A 27812-nucleotide genomic window follows, 5' to 3' on the forward strand; every position below is an offset into this window, starting at 1 on the left:
TGTAACAAATCCGAAAGCTGCCCTGACAAAGTACCTCAAACCAAACCCTCTACAGGTGTGTAGGCTCTCTGAAATAGAACAGCTTAAGAGAAGAAATACTATGTTCTAAGGCTGTGATTGATTGTGGTCTTATACAGATGTCTTCATTTTTTTTTCTGCTGCTTTAGCAGTTTCCACAAGTTACTTTGGAGTGTCTGGCCTTGAAAACACCATTTTGGGAAGTTAGTTAAATGATATCTGTGAGTTCGTGAAATGCCGTGGGAACAGGTGCTGTCTGCAAGTTTTTTGTTACAGAAGGCGACTGGATATGGTCAGAGCTTGCTAGTTGCATGCACTCTACAGAGTTAGGAAAGTGCTACAGGTTAGTTGCAACGTGGGGAAAAATACCAAGTAAAGTATGCAAGCAAGAGTGGAAGGTACACTTGTGACATGAAAGACTGTAACTGCCCGTGGATTGTGGGGCTCAAGTTATTCCTGGCTTTTCCTGAGTGCTGAGTAACTTTTCTGAAACTGTATTTAAAGTGAGAGCTCTCTGCAAATTAATTGGTACAAGATAACTCAGCTGCATGATGTCAAGTGGAGGGGAATAATTCCAGCCAAGTCATGATCATGTTATGCCCGAGTATTGTAAGTCAGAGCTTTAGACCACAGACAGCTGAAAAATGCGGAGGGAGATCTGTTTTCAGTGGCCAGAAATTAAATATCATAAGAACTTGTCTGTGCTATGGTGTGTGTGTATTGAGAAAGAATCTTAGTGGCATTGCTTACCAAAGTTTCCCAATCAAAGAACCAAAAATAGTGTGAAGCTATTTTAAAGCGCAAGGATCTTGCACAAAAGACTGAGAAAGATTTCTGAAAAGAGTAATATTGAGCTAAAATAAATAAAACTCTGATTCAATCAGATTAACAAAGAAAGCTCTATGGGTATTTTGAGTAAAGCTGGCTTTATTTTTAAGCAAATTGTGCAGTGTTAGGAAATCAGATGATTATTACCCTTAGGGAGGTGAAGTCTTGTTCCTCCAACCCCTGCCTGCTTATCCCCCATCTCTAAATGAGTGCGTTGTTTTGCTCTTTTTGATTTCTATCTGGCTTTAAAATACACGAGCCTTATCTGTTCCTAAATGAGGCCTCAGAAAGTTCAACGCAACTCGCCCTCTCCTGCCAGGGTTAAGCTTGTAAACGAGGCTTTCATTTCTGTATTTCATGTTTTTTTAATAAACTGAGTTCCTTAGAGGGTTAAAAACAAGTGGGTCAAGATAGTAAATCGGGTTCTTCTGCAGGTCTTTCCCCGTTCCTCAGCATACTTCCTCTCTCCCCTTCACCCTCCCCGTTCCTGGAACAGGGAAGATGATTGGAGGCCTTTGTGGGACTGGGAGTAGAGATACGGCTGCTGTAAAAACACAGAAATACTACCACTGCTGCTCTCAGTGTTATCTATAGAAAATAATTTTTTGAGCGGCAAGCTGGGTGGTAATGGGTGTCTTTTTTTTCCAATTTTTTCTTTTTGCCTGTCTGTCTTTTACAGTTTTCTTTGAGAATCTGCTTAGGCAGCGTAGTTACTAAAAAGACACTAAGGTCTGTGGTTTCCTGTAGATGGCAATAATAACAAAGATGTGCATCGCCGAGTGGGAATTTGCTCTGTATCTAAGATGGTGTCCCTCCAGAAGATACTAGTCCAGCTGTTCAAAAGTATATACTTGTCTTTTCCTATACTTTTTTTTTTGGTACCTAGACAAAGATTAAGCATTTGAAATGGACATGCAAGCTCAGAATCTGCATAACAATCCTCATAGCAGTTTCTGTGTCAGCAACATTCCCATTGACATTGGGCATTAAGCAGGTCTGAAGAGAGGCAATCAACAAAGAAATTATTAAAAATGAAAATTCAGAACTGTTGTGAGATAGATGTTTTATTCCTTCAGATGTATGGAAGAGGGCACATAGCTGCTGTAGCAGAAGCACAACCATCATTATTCAGTTCTTGGTTTAAAGTGAGTTTCAAAAGGTTATTTTGAAATGTGTTTTAACTTGGGAAGCAAGAATAATGTATGACTGTATGTAGTTCTCCACCTTCAGCCATGAAGTAAATTTCTCAAAGACCAGCTCTGTAGAAAATAGGAGTTCTTAAAAAAACTTGGTTGGCTGTGTGTATATCCTATTCCTTCTGTGCACTTAAGGCTTAAAGTCTTTTAGCCAGAACTCTTCTTTGAGGCAGCATATTTATCTGGGATGTTCATATGTGCTGTACTGAGAGTGTGGAAGATGGTGTGACCCTCTTGTTTCCTTCTCTCTGTAGCTGCAACTGTGTCTGTGTTGGAATGGAATGGAATATTTCAGTTGGAAGGGACCTACAATGACCACCTAGTCCAACAGCCTCACCCCTTCAGGGCTGACCAAAAGCTAAAGTAGGTTATTAAGGGCATTGTCCAAATGCCTCTCAAACACTGTAAGGCTTGGGGTATCAGCCACCTCTCTAGAAAGCTAGATCCAGGCTTTGAACACGTTCTCAGTAAAGAAATACTTCCCAATGTCCCGTCTAAACCTCCCCTGGCCCAGCTGGAACCATTGTCACATATCCTGTCACTGGATACCTGTTACTTAGTTGCTTCTTGTTACAGACTGGCCTTCACAGGGTTATTTAATACCTCTTAGGATAAAATAATCTTGCTTTTCAAAGAGGGTTGTGGTTTTTTTCCCTAAAGAAAAAAGGCTTAATGTAATACAAATACTCTCTTCATCTGTTGCTTTATTCTGAGCCTGTCAGGTCATTTGGTTGACATGATAAAGAGAGTAGATGGCTCAAAAACGTTACGTTCCCATAAGTCATGAAGCTGAGTGATCAAACCAGGATGGAAGATGATGTTAATGCATCAGCCAGCGAAGAGACTTTCTATGTCCCAAATGGGACAAGGAAAGGCAAGGGAATGAGTGTTTATCCTTTCTGGTTGGCAGTTTGCTCTGACCAAGCTGCATTTAATGAGTGTTCAGTCATCATTCATGCAGCCACAGATTAGGTGCAGATTAGATCTGGCAAAAAAAACCCACCAAGTCAGATGCTGTTTTCTAAAGGGCCTGAAAAGATGGGAGAACTGAATACACTGCAGTGGTTGGTGTTGGGGAGCTGGGAGGAAACTGAGAGTCATTGGTGGTGTGGGACCTGGGAGAGAGCACGGGACACTGCATGTAGAAACTGAGGAGCCTGCGTTGTAGGCATTGTAGTGCTATTTCTTATGAAACAGTATGTGTGGCTTTGGTTAGTTGGTATTTGTGTGGGTGTTTTTGTGTTTGTTTTTTTTCTCTCTGTGGAGGTTTAGTTGGTTGTTGTGGGGCTTTTAGGGGGCGTGGGGGCTTTTTGTTATTTTTCCAGATAACAGAATTTAGGCGTATCTAATCGAACGGTTGAAGAATTCTCTGGCAAGGATGCACTGATACAAAATGGTAGGTATACAAAGTGTTGTTTTGTGGAATTCCACAGCCTCAGCAAAGGCATCAACTGCATGGCCTTCCAAAAGACAATCCAAAGTTCATCTTCAATTATTTTTTACTTGACGAGTTCATGTCATCTTGAGGATTTTTTTTTTTTTTGCTTTGGAATAGCCTAATGCTTTATGTACAGTGGGCAATATGCTCTTCAGAAAGTTTTGTCAACATGGTTGTACAACTGAGGACTCCCTTGGTGGTCCTTGGTTGTTAGTCCTCGGGTAGTGTTTCGTTCCATCACTCTGGACAGAGAAGTTCTCTGGAAAGACAAGACCGGTGTTCACTATATTTGCATGGTTGCCAAAATGTGCAGTTTACAGGAAATACCTATGACCTATATGACCTATGACCTATAAGAATTTGCGATTTTGTTTTTTAAAACGCCATTCTCCCTCCTTTGCATAAGGAAGTTATTCTTGGTTGAATTTGAAATAGGGGTGGGAGATGGCTAAAGAATTAAGTCATAATATTATTGTGCTGAGTCTCAGGCTATTTCAACAGAGTTGACAAGGCTGGAATGTGAACTGAAGACACTTAACTTTGTCAAATTAAAACAGTTGTGATGGTTTGACCTGACAAGTAATTAAGTCACATCTTCCACCACTCAAAAGAATTTCTATTCTTTGTTTACAGTGTTGCTTTCGTTTGAAGAATTTGGTTTCATTTTAATATCACTAGTGGCAATATTTTCATTGTAGGGTTTTTTTTTTAATGTTCTTCTGAACTTTTTTTTTTTCCTTTCCTTTTTGCTGAGTTTGGAAATGCATAAGATAAAGCAGAAGGAATGTCCTACTTACAGTGGTAGCAGAAAGAATTCTAAGCATACCCCTCCCACACCAATAAGTGTGCAGCATTATTTGTTTCAGTCACTTATAGAACACCAGAAAATCAATGGGTGAGGAAAAAACTTCGAAATCCCTGTAGTTTACTGCTTTTCTTCCCCGTGTTTCTAAATAACGCTAAACCTTGATCATTCCTTAGATGAGCAAGGCTACAAAGTCTGGGAAGCTGCACTGTGTAGGCAACTACTTGTGGTGCTCACTGTTGAGAACAGAGCTGGGTTCCAAACTCTTCTATTAAGGCCTAATGCTCAAACAGCCCTGTCACACCCCATGATCCAGTAATGAAGCAGAAGTACTTTTTTCAGGCTCTTAAAGATGTTTTTACTAGTTCCCCAGTAATGATGTTTGGACTAAAAAAAGTTAATATAATGTAAAGATCATTAGGTTTTCACTGTTGTCGTGTAAGGTTCTCAAGAAATACTGACACAGCATACCAGTCCTGGAAGAATTTCTTTATTTGTGTCCATTTTTATTTAGCACATTACAACTTCAGCACATACATGGAGTAGATGTGTGTACAAACATTTGCACATAAATGCTGTGAAGAAGACTTTGAGAAGAACACTTCTCAAAGTGCCAGCCCCCTGGAGCTACTTGCGGGAAAGGATAATTTGCTGCAGAAATTCAGGCATTTCTACTTGCATCAAAGGAAGCAATGAGATCAAGTTCTGTTGAAAACAGGTGGTAGTTCCAGTTCAAGTAGAAATCTGACACAGGAGCACTGAATTTAGCTGCTGGTCACAAAATACGAAGTTGTAAAGACAAGAAGTTGATTTAAAGCCTAACAAATTCTGAGAGATGTGAATTAATGTTTCAGCACTTCCCTAGAACTGTTTTATCCCCATTAATAACAGTAGAACAACTGTTGAGTAGTATGAGAAGTGAAAAATAAGTCTTGTCTCTAGTGCAGAGCTCATTAGCCTTGGAAAGTCTAAAATTTACTAGCAGCTTTTAAAGAAGGAAGTTACATGGTACTTCGTACCTAAATCAATTAGAAAATTAAGTAGCTTTATTTCTTACTTATTATTTCAAAAGGTGAAACTAAGACTGGGCACATGACTGTGATATACTCAGGTAATGGTGTTTAAAACACAACACTGGGGTTTAATACGGTTTACAGAAAATTGCTCTGGGTTTAAGACGGAGAAAGATAACACTAGAAATTAAACCAGTTCAATGGTGAGTCACTTCAAACCTTTTACTCGCTTACATCTCCAACTTTGTTGTAAACTTTATCCTCTTCAGCACATCCACTCATAACACAAAGTTGTCATGGAATGATCACCTGTGATAGATTTTTTTTCTTTCAAATAACAAACTGCATGCTGTCCTACAGAAAATTATGCACAGTGTGTCTCATACTTGCCTATCCAAGCTGAGAGCCCTAAGGGCTGCTTTCCAGCCTAGAATGCTTTAAGACACTTTTTTGCAATACACATCAAATTTAAAACTGATATGCTGAGTTACACTGTGTGCTTCATTCTTTTGCAGCTCTTGCATCTGAAAATTTACAGTTTTATGTAAATGTTTATCTACCAACTTGTTGCAGAAAGCCAAAAGTCTTCAAAGTCTATTTTAAGGTTAAATCTTCTGAATTTAAGATTGTGGACCAGAAATCACTTTTCATCGTATCAAAAGCTTAAGCTCTCCTTCTGCATGTTCTGTGAGTTAAGAATTGTCATAGTATTACTGTGAGCTTTAAACACCACCACAGAGGTTACAATAAGGAGATTTTAGTAATTCATGCTGAATTTGTTGAAAATACTGCACTACAAAAGAGGAAATACAGAATTAGTTAAAAAAATATTTTTCCCTGACTGCACAAAAGCCTTTATTCTCTTAACAACTTTGGTTGCATTCTTACTGGCTGGTGAGGAATACAGCAAGTAATGACAAAAGCATCTCTATTCAGGCAGTTTCAGTGCTAATGCAAAGTTGTTCTTAGCACAGTCAAAAGAGCTTGCAGATTTTTAGTAGCAGAAAGAGCTCATGGAGGATGTAGTCCATCCCATTAATGATGTAGTTCGGGAGACTGACATCCAAGGAAGTTAATATTTCAACAGGACTCTAGGAAAAAGTTCGTAATGGTATCCCTCCTTAGCGAAAGGTGGTTTCGGCTTTTGAGTGTGATCCTAAAAGGCACTCTATTAACAATTCTAGATGACATCTTTCTTTAGCAAGAAGAGGCAAGGAGTTGTACTTGAGCCATCTTGTGCTAGTCCTGTGCAATTTAATGCATCCATTTTACACTAATATAGGCTTCATGACTTATTTAAAGTTACTCTTTCCTATACTTAATATCTATCCATTTAAGAATACAAACACTGTACCAAATACTGTGTTACAACAAAACATGCAACAGTGAATAATCTCTATCTTTAGGTGCCTAGAACATGTAATTTCATCATGTACAACTTTATTGGTGGGGAATACAGCCCTTATGCCATCTCTTACCATAAATCCCTGTATATTCAAGAACATCCATTGAGACCAGTATTTTCTTACACGATAGCTTCATGTTTGACCAGACACAGCACAGTCAAAGTGTTAAAGAGTCATTACATACATGGAGACAACTGAAGTGCAGAGCCTGTGGGATATATACTTTTACTTATGTTACTACAGGAAGAGATTACTGAAAGATTTCCTCTGCATGAAGATGAATAAAATGTTTTCATTAAGCTTCAGATGCTGCCCACTGCATTGCTTTTAAGTAAGACTTCTTACTTTCTATACAGACAGAGCAAAATAGTAAGCAAACTTATGACACATTCCTTTAATATATCAAAATGTTTCCAAGGCAATATTATTGAATTTAGACCACAGTTCCCAATAACATCAAGCTTCATGAAGGAAGTTGTAGGGAAACTTTATCCAATTAACATTTAAGTGCTCTTCTTTTCTTCACCCAGTAAGTTCACTGTTGCTTTCTTGGCTGCAGGAAAATAAAAGCAGGTTTAAGCATAAGAGGCCTATAGACTAAATGGCCTGTTCAGTGTTCTGGAGCTGCATTGGTAAAAAAATCCTCTTAGGTCACAAAAAAAAAAAAAAATCACAAAAGAAAAATCACAACTTTTGTATATATATACACACAAACAGTGATAAAAATGGTCATACGAAGATTTAAAAAAAATAAACCATAAGCAAGGAACAGCACAATAAACAGCACAGAGTCACTTACAACTATTGTATCAATAAAATGGAGTTGCTCAGAGTGTTTAGGACATACAGGTTTACAGGAAGAAATATACTACCAAGCTGATGAAACAGGGCTTGAATAACATTAAGGTATTTTGTGTGTACATGCATGTGCGTGTACATAATTTCTTAGAAAATATATGTATGTAGAAATCTATGTATGTGGAAATCTTTCTTTTTCCGATTTTTACATGTAAAGACTAAGTGATGCAATGAGGACAGAAAAATCCCATGTGCAACAGGGAAGAACATTATTTAAGACACCTGTCTAGTAATAGTGATTGAGGAAGGGTCATGCAGCAAAATTTACAAGCATAGTTGAAAAAAGCAGATAATTTAATACCAACAGGAAAACTGCTTAAATTAATAAGAGGAAATGAAGACTGCATTGCAGTGTTTGGGCAAAAGGAGACACAAGGCACTTCAAAATACCTTATAAATAATTTTCCTTTCAAGTGAAATAAACCTTTATTTTAGCTACTTAAAACATTAATACCCTCAGCAAGTCTGCTGACTCCAAGCTGTGTGGTGTCACACGCTAGAGGGATGGGATGCTTTACTACACAACTGGCAGCCCTTCTGTACTATCAGACATTTGAGATGGTATTTTAGAAGACAGAAGAACACACTGAAACAATAACTGTATTTATGGAAGGTATGTTGTGAGGACATTCGGATCTGCCTCTAGAGAGAATGTTTATAGTGATATGTATGGTGGGAAGACATACAAACTAATTAATCTTTTGTTCCACTCACATAGTTTGCACTCATTCTATCATAACTGCACTCCTAGAAAGTGAGATCCACCGCAATCATATTGTCCTGGATCTTTACCCAAATTTATCTCCCTTATAATTTACATAGTCTTCTTACATTTTTTTTCCCAAAAATGATGAATACTAACTGTAAATGTTAGAGTTGCCCAGGGCAATTCCTCCTACTTGATGCGATTAGTGAGCAGTTTTTTCCTCACCTTCTTTAGTGATGGTATCTGCAGTCTCTGCAGCCTTGTCTTTCAGGTCTTGAACAACACTATCAAGCTGAGCTTCATGCTTCAGGAAGAAAGGCCGGATAATTCGATGATAGAGAAACTCTGCCCCATTGGAAGGACTTGGAGCCATGCACCACAACAGAAAGCCACACTAGAAGGAACAAGAACATCTGCATAAGTAGAAGAAACGAGTAGGAGACAAGGCACAGTGTGCATTCCTAACTCTGCCACAGACTTGAGCATATTTAAAACAGTGCACCATCCCCTTCATGTGCTAAGGTCACAGTCAATCAGTATGCACATCCGTTTAGTTACATACAGTGAATCTTTATATTGGAATAATTTCATGGATACTGACAAGATAAAAGGAGGGCTGTAGCAGTAAAGCTGCTCTGGTAGCAGGTGTATCAAGACTCCATGTACTTCGTTTGTTTGCTTTTTAAAAAGGTAGAAGTATAAAACTTGATTAGACAAAACATTAGTGTCTCTGGCTACTTCTAAACTATATGTGGCACAGGCCTGATTTAAGGCCCAGGTCCCTAAATCACTTAAATCCAGCCAGAACATATACCAGGAGGAAAGATGTCCCAATCTACACAGAGCACGCAAACAAGGGTAATGCTTTTGGATTGCACAGCTTAGGTATCGCTTTTGTAGCACAATCTGCTCTCTGGGAAGCAAACACTGCCACTGTGTGTGGGGTAATATTTCTACACCTTACAAAGGGGATTGGAAAAACAGGCTATTAAATGTATTACAAATATCTACCTTCACTACTGAAGCACCTATATTTGGCTTCAGTTCCACTGTCATACACAACACAAAGACAGCTATGCAAAACAAGCTCAAAACATTTAAAGGACAGGTAGTGCCATAAATACACTTGCCTGAGCTCTGCAAGCAAATATAAAAATCCTTTAGAAAATAAAACTGCAATAAAATCAAGCAAATTTTCTCAGCAATTGTACAGTTCTTTCCAGACACAAATAGTACAATATTACTCTGTGTCAAAAGCCACTCCAGAAAATAAAGGCAGAATAGCTTTCCACAGACCATCTTGAAACACAAAACCAAACCACCCCAGGCTCAGACAAAATGTGCTTTGTTTTGATGCTAGACATGATTAAATGTTTGAGGACTTCCACACATGTTTGGGAGTAGAGGGAGAAAACACAACAACAACAAAACCTCAACTCTTCCTCCTGAATCCATCTGACCACACAATTAGCTATGTTAGGCACCAAAAATCACACTAATCATCTAAACTACAACAAAAGCACAAGCGTAAAAGTCTTCATTTAAATAGAGTAGCACTTATTTATACAGCTTTGATTTCCAAGTTTTCCAGTTTTCACAGCAGTGTTCACAGCAGCCAAAGAGATGTTTCAGTGCATGTGCTAGAGACTCTGGAAGCCATTTAAATGAAAAAAAGCAAAGCTTGTTACTTATTTATGAGGGTTCCAGTACACTGCATAGCACAGAAGTGTTTCCTAGAAACAAGTTCTATCACAGTACCCTTTCAGAACTCCACTGTGCCCAGCCAGACATTTCGGTCTCCTCTCCTTTCCCTCACACATTTGATTTGCCACTGTAAAACCACAAAGAACCACACCAAATTATTTGTTTTCATTTGTTTGCATAAGAAACTCCTCAACAACAACATGACCATTACAAGGTGATTTACATCAATAAAGGTTCCGATTTGAGTTTAAGAAAAAAAAGACAATAAAATCCCTTTTCAATTATGAAAAACACGAAGTCTTCTTCAGGCAAACCTTCCAAATATTTTATAATATCTCCCCTCTATTCTTCGTCAGATAAGGGATATTGAGATTGAATGTGCTATAGGTTCTGCTCTTCATACCTGTAAAATTTTGGCTTTGTCTTCATGACAGGGCACACCACCATAAAACTGACCCCCCCCCTGATGCACATCAGTTGAAGAAAACATCTTTAACCTACTGTTTTTGGAGGAGAGTGGTACTCCTTTCTTTAAGGCCACTTTTCATTCCTCTCCCTTTAGAGAAACCCAGTTATATACTTGGAGCTGGGAAGGTAGGCTTTCTCTTTAAAAAGGATCACTGATTCCTGGTGATAACAATTGCCTTCTACAGAAGATATTGCCAAAATAATTTACCGTCTTTTTAGGTAAGCTTTAAACTATTTGGACATGGTGTCAAAACAGAATGAATTGAAGGAGTGTTGTCCCAGAAGAGAAAGGTTTTTCAAAGTAAAGTGCCCACCAGTAAGAATGCCTACCAGGAACGTTTCAATGAACTAAGAGAAATAATTCAACATACAATAAAATTTGGGACCAGCAAGGAGCAACTGATGCAGTATCATTATGCATGGTCAGAGGAAATAAAGGCAAAAAGTGAGAGAATATAGATTTTCAAAAGCTTCTACTATTTGTAAGTTAATATAACAGAAAGAATAAAATGTAGTATCTTATGTTGTTATCTTTCATTAAAAGCTAAGAAGTATATTGATGTTATTTTCTGTTAAAGAATAACTAGCCGATTACTGATGGTTATTTTAGGTGTTCCAATACACAAAGATGTTATTTAGTTCTCCATTATTTTAGGAAATCCCTCAGCTCTAAGTCCAACTTCCTCTGAAGTCCAACTTCTTGCCTAGAAACAAAATTAGTCATTTTGATTTCACAGCTTTGTCCCAATCTAGTCAGCAACAACAACAAAAATCTTTTACAGTTATAGATTTGTTCTCAAGTACCGATTGCTTTTGAAATGTACTGAAATAGATGATTATATACATTTTATAAAGGACACACAACTGAAGTTGAAAGTCTCAGTCTTTTCAAAGCTTGACAATGTCAGACTGTTAACTTATTCTTCCCTTGTTTCTTGTGAAACTGAACATAGACTATTAAAAATAAAGTGGTTTGTTAGAAGGTACAGAAAGTTCAGAGTGATAAAACTGATAACTGGAAAAAAAAAAAAAATTACTCTATTCTTTGTGACCCTCCAGACCAGCCAGCAGAGGGAATGGAATTTGTGAAATGGAGTGACTTCCTCAAGCAGATGCCTGGGCTGGGTCTAACCCACTCGGATCTGGTACTAACAGCTGTTCTTGCCCTGGCAGCACCAAACCAAAGAGCTGGGTTTGCCACTACAGCAGAGAAATACAGCGTGCAGGCCCATGGCCAGCTCCAAGCTTCTAGAGACAGAAGACTACAGAAACCCAGGACACGCATCATGGGAACAAAGTATGAACACACTCCTAACAGGAAACTGCAGTCATTAAAACAAAGGGAAGTGAAGCAGATCTTTAGCTGAAATCAATAATTAGTTACATGGGGTATAAGGACAAGAGATCTGTCTTAAATCAGAGTCAGATCAACACGTTAGGCACTTCAACACACTCACAACAACTTCTCTTGCTTCATTTGACTGAGTGCCTTGTAGTGGCAGTTTGCATAATGCACACAGTGTGCTGTGTCTGCTAGGAATCCTGTTCAGAAATTCTGTTCCTATATAAGAAGACAGAACTGTTAGCAGAGTCTGAAGTCTCCTTCTCTTTCCACTACCAAGAATACTCCTAGGATAACCTCTGCTATTTTCTCTGGGTACAGAATTTTAATACCTGAATGCCAAATATATATTGTCATAGTTAACAGAAATATTGTAAAACACATCACGTACACATGAAATCATGAGTTGTATGTGTGTTCTGTTGTCCTGGTTTTGTTAAAAACAAGACCAATTTCTCTTTTAGTGAATTTTCCTTTCAGCTAAGTTCTTCTTAGTAACTGCACTTTTCTGTAGGTGGACACATGTTTTGGTAGACATAGCAATGGAATGCAGGTTGCAAATAAGGATGCACGTCCTGTAAGCAGAGAGGGACAAGGAGACGCAAACTGAAGAGGTGACTAAAGCTGACTAAGTAAGTATTCCATCCCATCCATGTCATAACACCATATAAAAATGGGCAATCACGAGGGTCTCACTCTGTCTTCGACTATGGCCGGCATGTGGGGAGGACCCTGTGGGTCATCCCTGCGATCTGAGGGCTAATGACAGACCCTGCGTCCTTGAATCCGGTTCCGGTTTGCTGAGGAATCCAGCCCAGGATTTCCGGGTCCCTGCCCTGCAGCTGCTGGAGCAGCGCGGAGCTACTGGGACAATTCGACATTGGGTTTGTGTATTTTGTATTATTTTCTCTATTTTATTAGTAGCATTAGTCAAACTTTTTTTTTTTTTTTTCCCCCCAACTTGCAAGTCTGTCTCTCTTTTTCTCCTATCAACTCAGTGGGAAGGGGAGAGACTGAGGGGCAGAGGGGGCTAACAAAGCATCTGCCATGGTTTATTGTTGCCCTGCAATCAAACCGTGACACCTGTGCTTCAGAGAAAAAAAAAAGCACAGCCAAATAAGAAGTAGGCATTACAAAAAAACCCACAAAGCTCAAGAAAACTCAAAACAGTCTTCAACTGGGGAACAAAAAATATATGCAAACATTGTAACACATATTCAGAGGACTTATTACACATGCTTTTCACCAACTTTTATGTAAAAACTCCTAGCGTGCTAAGAACTTAGAGGTGACATAGCCTATGCTTAATACAGGAGCAGCTATGATCCATGGCTCAATCCTGCACGTCAAGGCATATAGAAATACTAAGCAGCTGAAACTCAGTCTGCAAGCAAGCTACAAGTTGTATCAAATAAATGTGAATATGCAAACTTAGCATTTTTGGAAAATGAAAGCAAGCTTGAAATTTGAATGAATGACATATCTGGGCTTCTATTTCATAACATCACAAAAGAGGCATGGAAATATCACAAGCTGCATTACCAGAAGTTTTAGTTGTGGATGGGTTGGAAGTTGGAAGCAGCCTCCTTCTGCTCCCCACATGCAGTACCTTCCATCCTTCCACTCAGTCAGCAATGTTTTCTGATTCTCAGCCAGCAACTTCCATCTGCCTTTGTATCACAGATGTAAACCTCTCCTCCTATCCACTACTGAAAGTATATACTTGACTCCTCTGTGCCTTTGACAGTTATTACAGAAAGCAGTGCATTTACCGTAACTGCTTCCTTTTGCCGAACTAAGAAAAGTACCTCACTGTTGATGGTACCACTGTAAGCAAAAGTGGTACTTCTGACAGTGTTATCAGAATCATCTGTGGTTTGTCTTTACTTGCTAAGTCAGCCTGAATTTCAACTGTGTGCTCTTCATACAGAGTGCTGTGCTGGCATGAAGAAATCATCGTCACGGCTTTTACCACCAAGGTAGGAAAGAAGCTCTGAAAATACACCGTATTTTCACAGAACTGCAAGTATACATCACTGCAGACAATGGGCAAAGTCATTATCCTGCTAAACTGTGAGGTGAAGTTGGGGATGCAAAATAACTTTGTAAATGGTTAAGACCAGATTCTTCCAGTGCCATAAGAAATCCTTTTGGATCCTATTCAGATCAGATGAACTTTTTCACTATTTGGCTTGGTCCTGATATATTAAAACAGTAAAACATTCACATATGGCTTCGCCATGGTAAACTTCAAAATTAGCAGATTTTTCTTAAGAACTTCCCCAAAACATTAAGCTTACAGTGGAAAGACATATTTTCATTTTTGATTAACGGAAAAAAAAAAAAAAAGAGGGAGAGAACTAACTTTGTGAGACAGGCTATCATATTTTTAGTCTGAAGCAATAGTTCAAATATGTGCTTTTTCTTGGGAAGCTGAGGAAATATGTGTCCAACTGATTGCACAGTTGATGCCTGTTAAAGATCCAAAAGGAACAATGCAGAAGTGTAACTGAGCTGTCCAAGTCAATTTTTGTTTTCAAAACATGGCATTTTCTGGAAAAAGCATTTGGCAGCATCGGACCTTACCATTAAAATTTTAAATTACCTCATCACAATAGCTTGCATGCAAATCCTTTCAAGAACTTTGATGGGGCTAAACCAGGCTAGCAAAGCAGAAGAGAAGGAATAGAACAGCTCATTGACACAGAAAATAGGTAACAGTTCTTTAAGCTAAACAACTGACTCTCTAGCATACATGGTAATTTGCTATCTCCTAGAATAATTTAATATGCTAAAGTTTACTTGCAATACAGCCACACCTTAGTTGACAAACAAAGCTCAGAACACATTATCAAATAACTGTCTGTAGTTAAACTACACTAACATATAGATTAGCAACAAGCTCTTCTGATACCTGCCATTTCCTTCCAGAAAAGTAGTCTTAATTAAAAATGAAGTCTGTGTGATTCAAACTATTTTTATGTTGCAATTTCCTTTGCTCCCATTAGCAGAGAAGCTAATATTTCCTTTTGCTGCCTTTGTGATTTTACTCTCCACTTTCACTAATGCACTTAAAAGAAAAAAATGGAACCATCCTGTAATGTTTACCACATGCTGTAATTTCGCCCGATTTACCTGAACACCAGGACAAAGAACTGTTATTCCATGGTACATCTACACTGTCTCTTCTTCCTGAAAACATGGCAGACCTTTTCCTGCCACCCATCCCAACTTCCCCTCTTGCCTCACAAAACCATCAGCAGTAAACAGATCACTTCCATAGTAATAAGTTACATGTAACCACCGTCTAAAAATACAGTGTGACCCAGGAATGATTCCGAGGGATTCTTTTGTAACCAATGTGCTTTTGAAGACATTAAATCAGTTATATCAAAGATCTCATTTTAGGAGAGGGGACACATGAACTAACATACCTTTAGCATGTAGTAGAAAGGGAACCAGGAGAGGAAGATATCAGAGAAGAATTCCACTATGCTGAAAACACCATACACAACCCAGTAAGTCAGCCACTGTGTGTCATCATCTTTATTGGGGCTTTCAATGGCCTTGATTCTGTAAGGAAAACAAAACAAGTGAGCACATCAGTAGCACCAGTCTCATCTATGATGGTGAAGTTTTTATGACTCAAATTTGTTGTTCCATGTGAATCCTCATCATTTAATTTCTCTATATGCTCCACAGATTAGAACTAAGTAGTATCTGTCATACAATATGCCCAAGGTCTTTGGACAGCAAAGCTTTTCCCAACATGTAAGACTTCAAAAAGAAAAGATACTTCAGCTATTTCTAGCTCTGATTGCAAAAAGAAAGCCAAACAAAAAACGTGAGCATCCTCACCTCATTCATCAGACAGCTCACAAGACAGGGAAGAGAGGTGATAATCTTTTGCCAGTTCCAGCCCTGGATGCATTATGGTAATCCTGACCAGAACACTGTTATACATGAAAGCGCTAGTGATCTACATGACATTTAACCCAAGTAGGTGCTCTGTGCTGCACATTCAGCTTGGCTTTCAGGGCTCTGCTGTGCTGCACAAACTCTTTGGCTGCGGGATGAACTCAGCAGGCTCACTGGAATGGAGGAGCCCACAGGCAGTTCCTACTGGGTACTAGCAATCACACAAACTGCCTGGCCTTGCCTGTATCCAACAGTGAATAAACATCCTTCCTTTCTGACAGTAGGTACCATAAATAGAGTTGTATTGAAACAAAAATCCTACAGTAGCTTAAATTATCAAAATGGGGTAACCTTGTCTACAGGTGAGGTGTGCACAGTATGCTGCATCATAGGCCCCTTCAGCACTGCACAACTTGGAGTTCCCAGCATCTATAGGGACATAAGATTCACTATACTATTCTGTTTCTTTATAGTGTTAGGTCTAATATATAGCATTTTAAACGATGCTTCACGGAATCTGAATGCCTTTCTTACTGGGATTGTAACAGACCAGCACCTCCCAATGCAAACAGCATCTACATTAAAATTTTAGATTTACGTCAGGATTTTGAAGTGAATTTCAAATATCTTTACTGATATGTACATATACTAGATTCCTCTTTGGAAAGGTAAACCGTAAGATTTGCTCTAACTACTAACATGCACTTAGCCTACAGAAGCAGAGGAGATCCAGTACCCACCCATCACATACAGTGAGGACTAAATATCTGCATCGCCAATTGTTTTGCTCTACAAATCCACTCCTGCAAGATTTACAAATTCTGATGTAGGTTACAGTATTAAGAACAGGGTGGAGCAACCTCTAGTAAAGTCTTGGGCTTCCTGCATAATGATTAACCAGGTTTTTGTTCTCCAGCTGCTAGGAGAATTAAGTTTATACCGTTCTAAAAATAGGAAACAAAGAAAGAAGTACATGTGCTTTCTTCAGTAAAAGTAGCGGAAGCTTGAGACTCACCAAGTGCCAGATTAGCACTCTAAGAAGTTTTAGAAGGAAATGCTAGCAACTGTAAGCCTGATAATATGAAGCTTAAGAGTATTAAAAAGCGTTTGTCCTCTCCACTCATTCCATAGGATTAAAATCTGTAGATTCAGTTTAATTAATTTAGTTTTAATTATTTTCTAACTTATTCCCATAATATTAGCTACATTGTTGCTGAAGCAGCATCTGTAGGATATACCAAAGGTGCAAATTTCTTTTAGTTCATAAAAAAGACTGAGAGTTGGGGAAGTTTGCAAAATAGAAATGAAGAGATGGCTGGCTGGGACTGTATTTCCTGGTTTGTAACCAAAAAACCACTTTGGACTGTGTAACTTCCTAGTTTTGTAAATTAAGAAGAAAAAAACCCAAAACTCATGTGACATGCCTTATGTTTTAGCAAAAGTACTGGCAAACCCACCACATGCAGAGAGAATTGCTGTAGCTACCGGATTGAATTACTTTGAAATGCAATATGAGGATCAGATACTTAATTTATGTATTTTTTCCATTACAGTTCGTGGCAGGCTAGCAGGGTCCCATGATGGGGAGAGCAACAGCTCTTGCCCTACTCCACCATACACAATAGGGCACTGTTAATGAGGTTCTGCACCAGCACTACTGGAAGAACAGGTTTCCACAAGCAGACAGCAACAGGTGTGCTTGCTGCTGATGCTAACAGCACAGCGTTAGGAAACAGTCGTACAGCCGGTCTGCTCAAAGGCAGTGCCAACTTCAGATGCTCCTGCCCACCCACTCGTAACCACATTTTTTTCTACAGCTGCACCCCTCAGTTATTGTAATACTGCTTGGTGAGAGTGCCCTGTAAAACAACAGAACACCACACACAGAAGGTAAGGAAGAGCACTATTGATCTGTTTTCAAGCTGTGAAACCATACTTCTTGAAGGAAAGCAAAAACCACATGTGACTAGTAAGGGAGTGGTGGATGAATGGAGGAAAGAAAGGAACTGATTGCAAAAGTTTCTCGATGTTAAGGAAAATTGCTGTAGGGGTTCATCATGTGAATTTCTCTGCTTCTGCTGACAACTTCTCCATTAGAGCCATAGGGGGAGGCTTACTTTACCACAATAAGCATGCTAGCTTGGTATTTGTGAGAGAAAGTTTTGCAGTGAAACTGCTAACAGTCTTGCTGTTTAACAGTTATCTTAAGCCTTTTCCAGTCATCTTAAAGCCATCCACAGCTTTAAGGAAGCATTTTTAAATTTTTGTTAACAGTCACCTTAGTAATCATGAAAATAAGTTCTCCTAAAAAAGTTTAGAATCTTCAATTTTGTGGTGAAGGGCAGGTGACCTATCATTGTGTTAAGAGGCATGCTTTACTCTCTTCTCTCCTGTAAAAGCAGATGGCTTTTAAGAAGAGCGCCAGAACTGCAGTGCCACAGGTGCACTCCCTTTGTGTGTTCACCACCTGCTGCTGTAGTTACTGTACTTTAAGGTGATGTCTTGAAGGGAATACATGGACACTTCGATGTTCAGACAGTCACAAGCAGCAATACTACAAGTAGACAAGAACTGGTCTGATTTAACCAGCTCACACACAGCATCAAATCCACATGTGTTTCCTTGCACACAGTAGAAAGCAGCACATTCCTCCTCCTATAATGTTATCTGATCTAGTTAGGCACCATGGGACAAGTTCAGGTGGCAGACCCCTACAACACCCACTAACATCTGCATCTGCTAGCACCCTCATTGGACTTGTTTTATAAGTTATTCTAAAAACTTTCAAGTATTATCATAGTGTAATGCTCTGTACAATTAACCTTAGGAGACAGATCACACGTTACTCCAAGCCAAGAACATTTTATTCTTCTCCATGTTAACTCATTAATCAATCAGTCTGATACTCAAAATGCAATCTCCATCAACGAGCAAAAAGATACATAAAGAGGCACCAGTAGTACATCCAGCTTTAGGGTAGCCCTCTTGTAATGGTTATTCATATGTTGCAACAGCAAGTAAGTCAGTCTCACTAGCACAGAACATAAAGATTTCCCAACAAAGGAAGGTGCATCCAAAACCTATCATTTCAAATTTAAAAATAAAACACATGCTGTCCATATTAGTCACGTGTAGTAATTACACATCACAAAGTATTTTATACGGTGCTTACGTACCAACTGCAGAGGACTTTAAACAAAGCCTCAAACAACTACTTACAGTAGTTCTACATGTAAGAGGTGAGAACAGTCACTAGGAACAGCTTCCAGCAGACCACATGGTAAACATCACAGCTCAGTTATTTTAAAAAAGGATGCCTGTCCAGCAGTGCAGATGGCCTGCCATGGGCCAGCATTGCAACTCATGCAGACAAGATGGGGAGCCAAGTAAAAGCTTCATTTTTAGCCAGACCTGTTCCTCAGTAACCCTGCTAGCTGGTGATGCCAACAGCAGAGGCAGAGGCTGCCACGCTCTCCAGTGGCCCAGGGCTTATATCAGCTTTGTAGCTACAGTGTCAGAGTACTGGCTCAATTTTGACTGTGTGCATCCTAGAATCAGTCAAACTGAACTCTAGGTCAAGTAACAGTAACAGATACCGGCCCAGTTTTCATAAGCTGCCAAGTACTTTCACTTAAAGCATCTGACTCATTTAAAAAAACAAACAAACTAACTAACAGCTCTTTTCCAAAAAGAAGCTATTATACACTCCTGAATTAGCTCTGGCATAACAAATCATTGTTAGAGTTAATTCACACATACAGTACTCACAGAATAAGCATATCATAAGTACACCAGTTATGAGTTTGGGCTGTGGCTTTTTTTGTTTTTCTTAGCTGAGTCTAGCTAATAGGATGTGGAAGTCAGAAATAAAGAAATGCCAAATTTTATCGCCGTCATCTCATAAGAAGTTATCACTCAAATCCCTGCAATTTTACAAGGTGTACCTGATGACTCTTGTATAAATAAAGTTAAAAGTTTAAGACAAAAGGTTAGCTTCCAATAAGGCTAGTGTTCATGCTGCAGTTAGAGAGGACTAGATAATTTTGTGCATCCTTCCTTCAGTTTTCTAGTCAGTGCTATACTAAATGAGTAGGCAGGCGTATTTGTGACCCCCTTAGGCAAATATAGCACTTTTTATTTTTCCTCCTGTTTATCTAAAAAGCAAACAAATAAACAACAACACACAACAAAAAACAACCAAATAAACGAAAACAACAACAAAATAACATAACAAAAACAAGCAACTGAAACTACACACTGAAATTAACTACACTTCTAGAGCTTATTCTTACAGTGTACACCAACTTTTTAGAGCAGGTTGTGGAGACTCAAAAATAATTTACTCCCTGCCATCCATCCAGACACCACTGTGGGATCAACACTCCACTGCACCACAGACTTCCTCAGTTTGGTACCCTGTCTAACTCGTTTCAGACTTATCTTGGCAGGTTGCCTTGGTGACATCTGCCAGTGAAACAAGTACCCGTGTGTCTGTATTCATGTTTTTTATTTTGTCTTCTGCATTTTCATCCAGCCTTCCATCTTTCTTCCTCCTTACTGACTACAATAGCAGAATCATGCATTTCCAGATACCAAACCATCTTCCTGCCTAATGCACTTATACAACTGCCCCAGTATGCGTCTGCCATCTCCCCTTGCTCAAAATTTTGTGTATCCACAAGATGGCAGCAAAAAATTCATGAAGGATAGCAAGGGGGCTCATTGTCCATGCAGGGAAAGACATTATTAGGAAACACCGCCAAACAACATGACAGTAGTACGAAGGGTTCTACCTTCATTTCTTCAAAGGAAACTGAGACTGAGGCAACAAAAGGAACACATGCCTTTTTGCCCACCAGTGAACTGAGTCCTACAGACATTTTAAATCAGCACAAAGCTAGACTCCTGAAAACACAAAACAAAACAAACAGCTATCCTCTCATTTCATTCCTGTGTAGCAATAAAATTTTGAAACTTTTTTTTTTTAAATAAGTTTTATCTCATGTTCATGGGCCCTTACGATAGTTTGCATTTTTCCTAACAGCTGAAGACAGCCTCATTATCCTCATCTAAAACTTGTGTCTTGCTCATTGTACACGTAGTGACAAGTCGGCCTCCTTCCTTTTGGGACAGCAAGATGTTGCCAGCTCTCCTGTGTCAGACAGCACCGTAGCTGTGAACAAAGACTTTAAAATTGTAGCTAGAGTACATCACCACAACACAATAAAAAGGAAAACAAGAAAAACAACTAAAAATAGTCCACATTTTTTTAATTTCACTTTTTTACGCCATCTCACCTTTTCAGCATACAGCATTGACATACTACCCATCAAATGTTCAAAGCATTGTGACTCAGCAGGAGGAAGGGTAGTTTAAAAATACCTGCCAGCAAACCCCACTGCTGTCACTCTTAACTATTGCTTTAATATCTGTAGGCCTACATCAACCAAGTCACTAGAGATCAGCAGAGTAAGAGAGAGGAGTGCATGCAAGGTGCAGTAATGCAGTGCATCTTGGTCAAAAAGGTCTGGCAAAATGTCACGTATGTCTCAAACATATCCACAGTCCCTAAAAATAGTATCCGCATCAATTATAAGCTGGAAATTTTTCAGTGAGTTTAATTCAGATTGTGGACCCATCTGTATACAAAGACCTTTACCTTTTTAACCTGCACTTAATATATGGAAGGTAAATTTCAAATTTCCTACAGATATCATAATATTAGGCGCTCTCTTGTATTTAACTACTTCTTATCTGTAGAAATGAAAGTACACCATTTGACCAACTGACAGATACATCAGTTTTTGTTTTATCATGGCACTCTAAAACCTAGAAGACAAAAAGTAAATATGTTTGGAGGAACTGATTTGGCAGAACACACACACAAAAAGTTGAAATATGGGTGTTTTTTTGTTTGAAGCCCCAGGAAAGAGTCTCAGCTGTGAGAGGAAACGGTGTAAGTGCAGGCAGATTTGAAACTTTCTACTTATATTTATACTGAGTGTTGTGAATCTGGTTAGATACACCAGCTCTCTCAAATCACTTTCATAAAGCAGCAACAGAACATCACTTGTGAACATTAGTGTATCATGCAGCATTTTCTGTGAAGGAAAAAAAGTGTTCTCCTCAAAATTTGTTAAGAGAAAGCAAATTTGCAGCCCTACCTCTTAACAAATACAGAAACAATTTTACATTTTCTAAACTGTGACCAAAGAAAATCTGTTTTTCCTTTTAGAGGTATGGAAGAAGCAAGGGAAGGGTCAAGACACCATGACAGTATTAAAAATTAAGACGTGAATTGTGTGTTTATATGTCTCTACAATCAATCTAGATTATTTCCTGTTTGTAAAATGCCACAAGTAGCACTTACATAGTAAAACCAGCTAAACTGAAGTAATAGCAGCCAATTAGCCAAAGCGGAGACATGATTGTACTAAATTGTTTTTCTCCCTTGAAGGCACCAGTAATAATTTCAGACATTTTACTGCCTGAAGCTATTTTCATCTCTGCAATTTTGCAAACATAACAGCACTTCTGAAGCTTCCAGTCCTTTGCACGCATTTCTTAGTCAAATGCTCCAGTCCTTTTTGCTCTCTAATTTTTTTGAGGCAGTTCACCACCACTGGCTATGGGTGGAGCTGCGTTTTAACTGGCTAGCTCTGGAAAGTTCAGAGAAGCAGTGAAAATATTGGCAAGGTTATTTATACACTGCCAACACTCACTTCTTCCATATTCTTCTTTGTGCAGTTAAAACTCGCTAGAGTTATAAAAAGCTGTTCCTATAATCTGTGGTAAACTTTTCAATACTGGCCTACTACAAATACAAAAGCCTGCAAACAAATACTAGATTTCAACTTAAAATTAATTTTATATTTCATCACATAGCACTTAACAGAATTTTAGGGAAGCAGACTAGGGTTTTATCGCAAACTTTAATCCAGATTGCCTGATTTACTGGGAAACAGACACATAGCATTTACTTGGAAAACTACTGCGGAATTATGCCTACGTTAAGAGCCTCGGGCAGGCCCTTGCTGGGGACACAGCACAGAAGACTCAGATTTTAGAGAAGACTTTGTATCATTGGAAACCCCTCCATGTATAAAACCACTACAGACTTGGCCAAAGCAAAGGTGAACACCAACAAGGGGAAGGAGCAGAGGAACGGCCGTGCCTGCCTGACACTGTAGCTGGCATTGACCCTGGAGCTGCCTGCTCCCCTGGCCCGTGGGTTTGAGCCTTGGCTGGGGCAGGTCCCAGCGGTGTCACCGGTGTGACTGCAGGCAGCTGCACCACGTCACGCCAGCAGCCAGGTGCTCCCCATCTGCTGGCTCTGACTGAGCCGCCACAGCCTCCAGCACTTCCCCGCCAAAATTCGCACCTGCTGAGCGGCACACACAGACAAGGAACACAGAGAAGGACATAAATGAAAGAAAATAAACTACAGAATTATACAAGGTGTGACAGGCAGGTACATGTACATCCATAAAACTGTCCTGGTTTCAAGTGTGAACAGACTGAAATCTGAGCTGAGCACCCTTCCCTGTTGTTTTTTTTTTTTTCCAATATATTTTCTTTCAAGCAAGCAAAGAGATGAACAGTAACCACTGTGACTAACAAGGTAACCCAAAACTAAAATCTTAATAAACCAGATTTGAAACATTCCAAATGAGTCACACAACCGTTCGCCTCCTTGCCATTTTAAACAGTGATAAGGACAGGAAGTGGTCTCAGAACACAGACATCTGTCCCACTCCTTCACGAATGTCTTTTCTGCTGAAGACTGACTGAGTAATTAATTGTTTTTCATTTTAAACCATTCAGTCAATGACAAGGCAGAAATGATACTTTCCTCTGTTATGAAGTAGATCAATGTAAGTTAACTGGGGAAATCTGCTGTTTACTCTTTCTGTACCTTTCTGAGGCATTTCAGGCTTGGATCCATTGTTGAAACACCTGTGTAAACATCAAACTAACACCTCATGCGAACATGTTCCTTTTACAGGTCCTGACCTCTTCCAGAAGCCACAGCTTTTACTGCAAAAGCCATTTGAGGGTGTTTGCAGCTGATGAAAATAGCTGAAAACTGCCTTCTACCCAAAGCCAGGAAGCAAGTCTCACTACTGTGAGTTCACATAGCAGGCTCTTCAGCTGTCTTTTCAAGGGGGGCAGATTGAACAGAAGAGAGGACTAAACAAACCACCCTGGTTAGTGTTCTGTATGCTTTGAGTCTCTATGCTTTTATGAGCATGGGGGACAGCACTCAGCAGCACCCTGACTGCAGTATGGGATCCAGAGCAGCAAAAATAAAAGCAGGAATCACTCCAGTAATTCAGCTTTATCTTCTCACAGCTTAGCCCTGCATTAGGATAGAGATCCTACAGTATGCATGGGCAGCGCCATGGTAGGACCAAAACAAAAAGAAACCATATAGTGGAATAAGAGTAATCATCAATGAGGAGTCTTGCCCTTTTTCATGCTCAGGCACCCCATGCTTGACTTCAGACTGAAAGCCATCTCAAGGGATAGGACAGGTGCCCCATCAGACTGATCCCGTAACCCTGTACAGGCTGGCAAGGCCAATACTGCCTATGCTGAGTTTACACTAAACAGGACCATGAAAACGTGTGCGCTGCCACATGCCCCCCCATGTCTCCTCTGCACCCACAGCAGGCTGCTAGCTCTGCAGGCACTGGGGGCAGAGCAGTGCGTGTGGGAAAACATGACGTACCAGCTCTGTTCTTGGGGAGGGGACCAAGCCCACCAGTGCTCTCAGCAGGCTGCTTCATGAGCAGGAGCCTGACTGCAGGCTGCTCCTGAAAGACGCTTGGCACGCAGCACGTCACATGCGTTTTAAGATTTTTCACCCAAGATTATAAATGTATCAGCATTAAAAAGACAGCTGAAGGGAAAGCATTGACTGAGCGTGAATTGGAAAAAACAAAACCGGCACTGTATTCATATGCAAGTTATTAATGGTTTCTTTTTTTTTAAATAAAAACTCTAGCCAAGGACAATGGCCTATGTACTCATTACTAAAAAAAGAAAACAACGCAAAACACTCCATAGTACTACTATCTGGGAGGTAACTTTTCACATTAACATACATGTAAAGCCACTTTCCAATATGAAAAAGGGTATACACTCTAAAATTATTTTCTTTAATATCCAGATTTAGAAGAAAAACATTGGAAGAGAAAACCCCATTATTCATATTCAATTTGCTACTGTCTTGCCTCCACAACTCTTAAGAGCTTATATTATCAGTTTATTCACCACAGTACATAAGAGCAGATTTAAAATATAATATCAAACCAGTTTTAAAACAAATTAAAAAATGTAAATAGGATTTTATAAAGTAATTATGTAAGTTTATAAATGACCTAACTCAGACAAAAAATATTACATAAACATAAATCCTATGCAACTGTTTTAAGGTTTTGAAGCCTTGTTGGCTGATATTTTCACTTGCAGATTTCAACTAAAAATTGCCTTATAGAAAATAAAACCTAAGTTTCTCCAGGGTTTGTGGCCTATAATCTCTTGAATTAATGCCCACTGGAAACAGTATTTAGGAAAGTGTTGCTTAGTTTTAGGAATCACAACTATAAGATGTTTCCAGAGAATCTAAAACTAAGTCAGTCCCTGACATCTCTGAAAAACAGAAGAGAAGGAACCTATTTTTTATTGCCCAGCAGCTAATTACAGAGAATGTATTTTTAAAAGTTGCTGACTGTATTTAAACAGTTACATGAAACGCAAGCACTGTATTTCAACAACATAGCAGTAAAGCTGGGAAGGACTTCCATTTTATAAACGTGTTCAATTACATAGAAGGTTTTATTTAGTACATTTCTGAAGTCTTTTGGAACACGCTCCACTGTGGTCTTACCCAACAGGAAATCCATGTTAGTCTAATAACAATATAAAGACTATGAAAGATACTACGTATTCACAAAACCAAAACATCTAAGAAGGCTTTCCTTTGAAAAATTAATATTTTTAAGACTTTTACACCCAAGAGGAGCTACAGTGTCCTCCTTTTCACCTTCTCAACAGCTAGGTGGATTTGGAGTAAATAGCACTCCTTAATGCATCTCTGTCTTATTACATTACCTTGTGCTTTGTGTTAAACATATGCTGACACTGCACCAGTGCCTTCCTGCCTATCTGGAAGCATCCTCAACTAAAAATGACAGTATGAGTTTTAGCAAACACCATTACAACAGCAACTCTCCCTCCCGTTACTAGCAGCAGGTGAGACACAGCAATCCAACTTCTCACTCAGATGACATAGCCAGGAACCCAAAGATGAAATGCAGCACACTACAGACACTGGTTTGCAAGAGTGGAATTTACCCGGCATCTCCCGGCTGTAATTTATTACATAGCATTTGCCAGATGGAAGAAACCTCATCCTCTACTCAGCACCTTGCATCCATACGCGCTACGGGAAAGGGTTGGGCGGGAAAACATCATTTTGGGAGCGCGGTCCTCAAACGCCACTGTGACAGACACGCGCCAGGGCAGGGCTGAGATTTTGCAACCGCATTCTTCCCCCCTGCGGGTAACACACGCGATCCCCGTGATCACAGGGATCAAGTCGCGACACTCACGAGATGTAGGCGGGGTAGCCGAAGCCGATGACGTTGCAGAGCAGGGACGCGCCGTATCCCACCACCAGGTACACGGCCACCACCCCGACGATGGCTGCGCGGGGAGAGAGCAGAGAGCCGTTAGCGCGGACGGCCCCACGCCCCGCGGCGCTGAGGGGACGTGTCACCGCCCGCCCCCGCGCCACCCGGGACGGCCCAGCGCCGCCGCGGAGGGCGAGGAGGAGCGGGAAGGGCGCGGCCGCTGCGCCCGGAGCCGGAGCCACGATCGACACCATGGGCCCTTCCGCCCCTCTCCTGCAGCCCCTGTGCGAGGCGCCCCCGGCCCCGAGCGCCTGACGGGGAGAGCGGCGGGGGAGAGAGGGGCGGGCGGTGGCCGGAGCTCACCGGTGGCGATGTAAGTGCGGTTGACGCCGGTCTTGCTCTCTATCCGCTCGAGCACGGCAGTCATGCAGTTCTTTTCGTGCAGGAACCGGTCAAACCTCTGCCTCATTGCCGCTGTCATGGCGAGGCCGTCGAGATGCCCGATCTGTAGCCCTGGGCTCACGGCGGCCGAGCTACAGGCTCCGCTCCGCCCCTGGCACCGCCCGCGGGCCCACCCACAGGCGCGGCGGGGGGCGGCACCGCGCGCGGGCACACCCGGCCGGCGGAAGGTGGCGGAAGGTGGAGGGCCGGGGGCGTCGCTCCGCCGGGGGCGGGGCGGGGCGCGAGGGAGCTGGGAGCCGGGAGCCATCTTCCGCCGGCCCTCGGAGCAGTGCCGGCGCCGTGAAATGGAGGTCGGGTGCCCTGGGACACCCCTGGAAGGGCGGCGCTCCCCTGTGTACACAAAGCCAAGGAGGAGGAGCCTGCAGACATGGCCGGCTCCAAGCCCCCAACATTGCTCAAAAGTCTTAAAAAACCCAACCAAACAAAAGAAACCCCTTACACATGTGATGAGGAAAAGTCAGAAACAGATGGTAAGAACTGACATGATGTAGGAAAAAAGGTTACAGCAACATCATTGCATGGCTACCCAAAAGGTGTGTGACTACACCAAGGGCAGCAGCTCCTAGCTGTAACTGTACCCTAGAATTTATGATGTGCACAGAGATCTTGAAAACTAAAAATAGATTTCTGGCTATAATGTAGTCCTGGAAACTTCCTTGGCTGGGCTGACTTCCCAGCAACTCCTCTGCATCTGACTCAGCATTACAACTATAACATAGACTCTCCGAGCCTTCTTCAAATCTGTGTCACTCATAAGCAAACTAGAAAATACAAATCAGTCTTCGAAAGTTGTTTTGTGTCATCTTAAGAAAAATTGAAATGTAAATAGCACACTCTGCTTTCAAGCTGTCATTATTCTGAGGGAAGGCATCTTGCAAAGAAATTAAAACATATTTGTTTAACTGCTGAAATACCGTTCCTTCTTTCAAGTAGCTGTCTTATTAAGGGCAGAGGTGAGGAGAATAGTACCTAGTTCATAACCCCAGGTAAAAGGTTTGTCCTGTAATTTCAAT

The 27812-nt window shown here is 40.4% G+C and overlaps 1 protein-coding gene across 1 annotated transcript; it reads right to left on the reverse strand.

The window, feature by feature from the left end:
* Positions 1–4759: 4759 nt before the first annotated feature.
* On the reverse strand, positions 4760–26959 carry REEP5 (receptor accessory protein 5). Its single transcript, XM_082075570.1, has 5 exons — positions 26701–26959; positions 26317–26410; positions 15217–15355; positions 8494–8662; positions 4760–7257 (listed from the first exon to the last, which is right to left on the reverse strand). The coding sequence occupies exons 1-5, from the start codon at positions 26816–26818 to the stop codon at positions 7208–7210; spliced, it is 570 nt and encodes a 189-aa protein (XP_081931696.1). The 5' UTR covers positions 26819–26959; the 3' UTR covers positions 4760–7207.
* Between the last annotated feature and the right edge of the window lie 853 nt (positions 26960–27812).

Source organism: Streptopelia decaocto, assembly GCF_964273445.1.
Source record: "Streptopelia decaocto genome assembly, chromosome: Z".
Taxonomy (NCBI): domain Eukaryota; kingdom Metazoa; phylum Chordata; class Aves; order Columbiformes; family Columbidae; genus Streptopelia; species Streptopelia decaocto.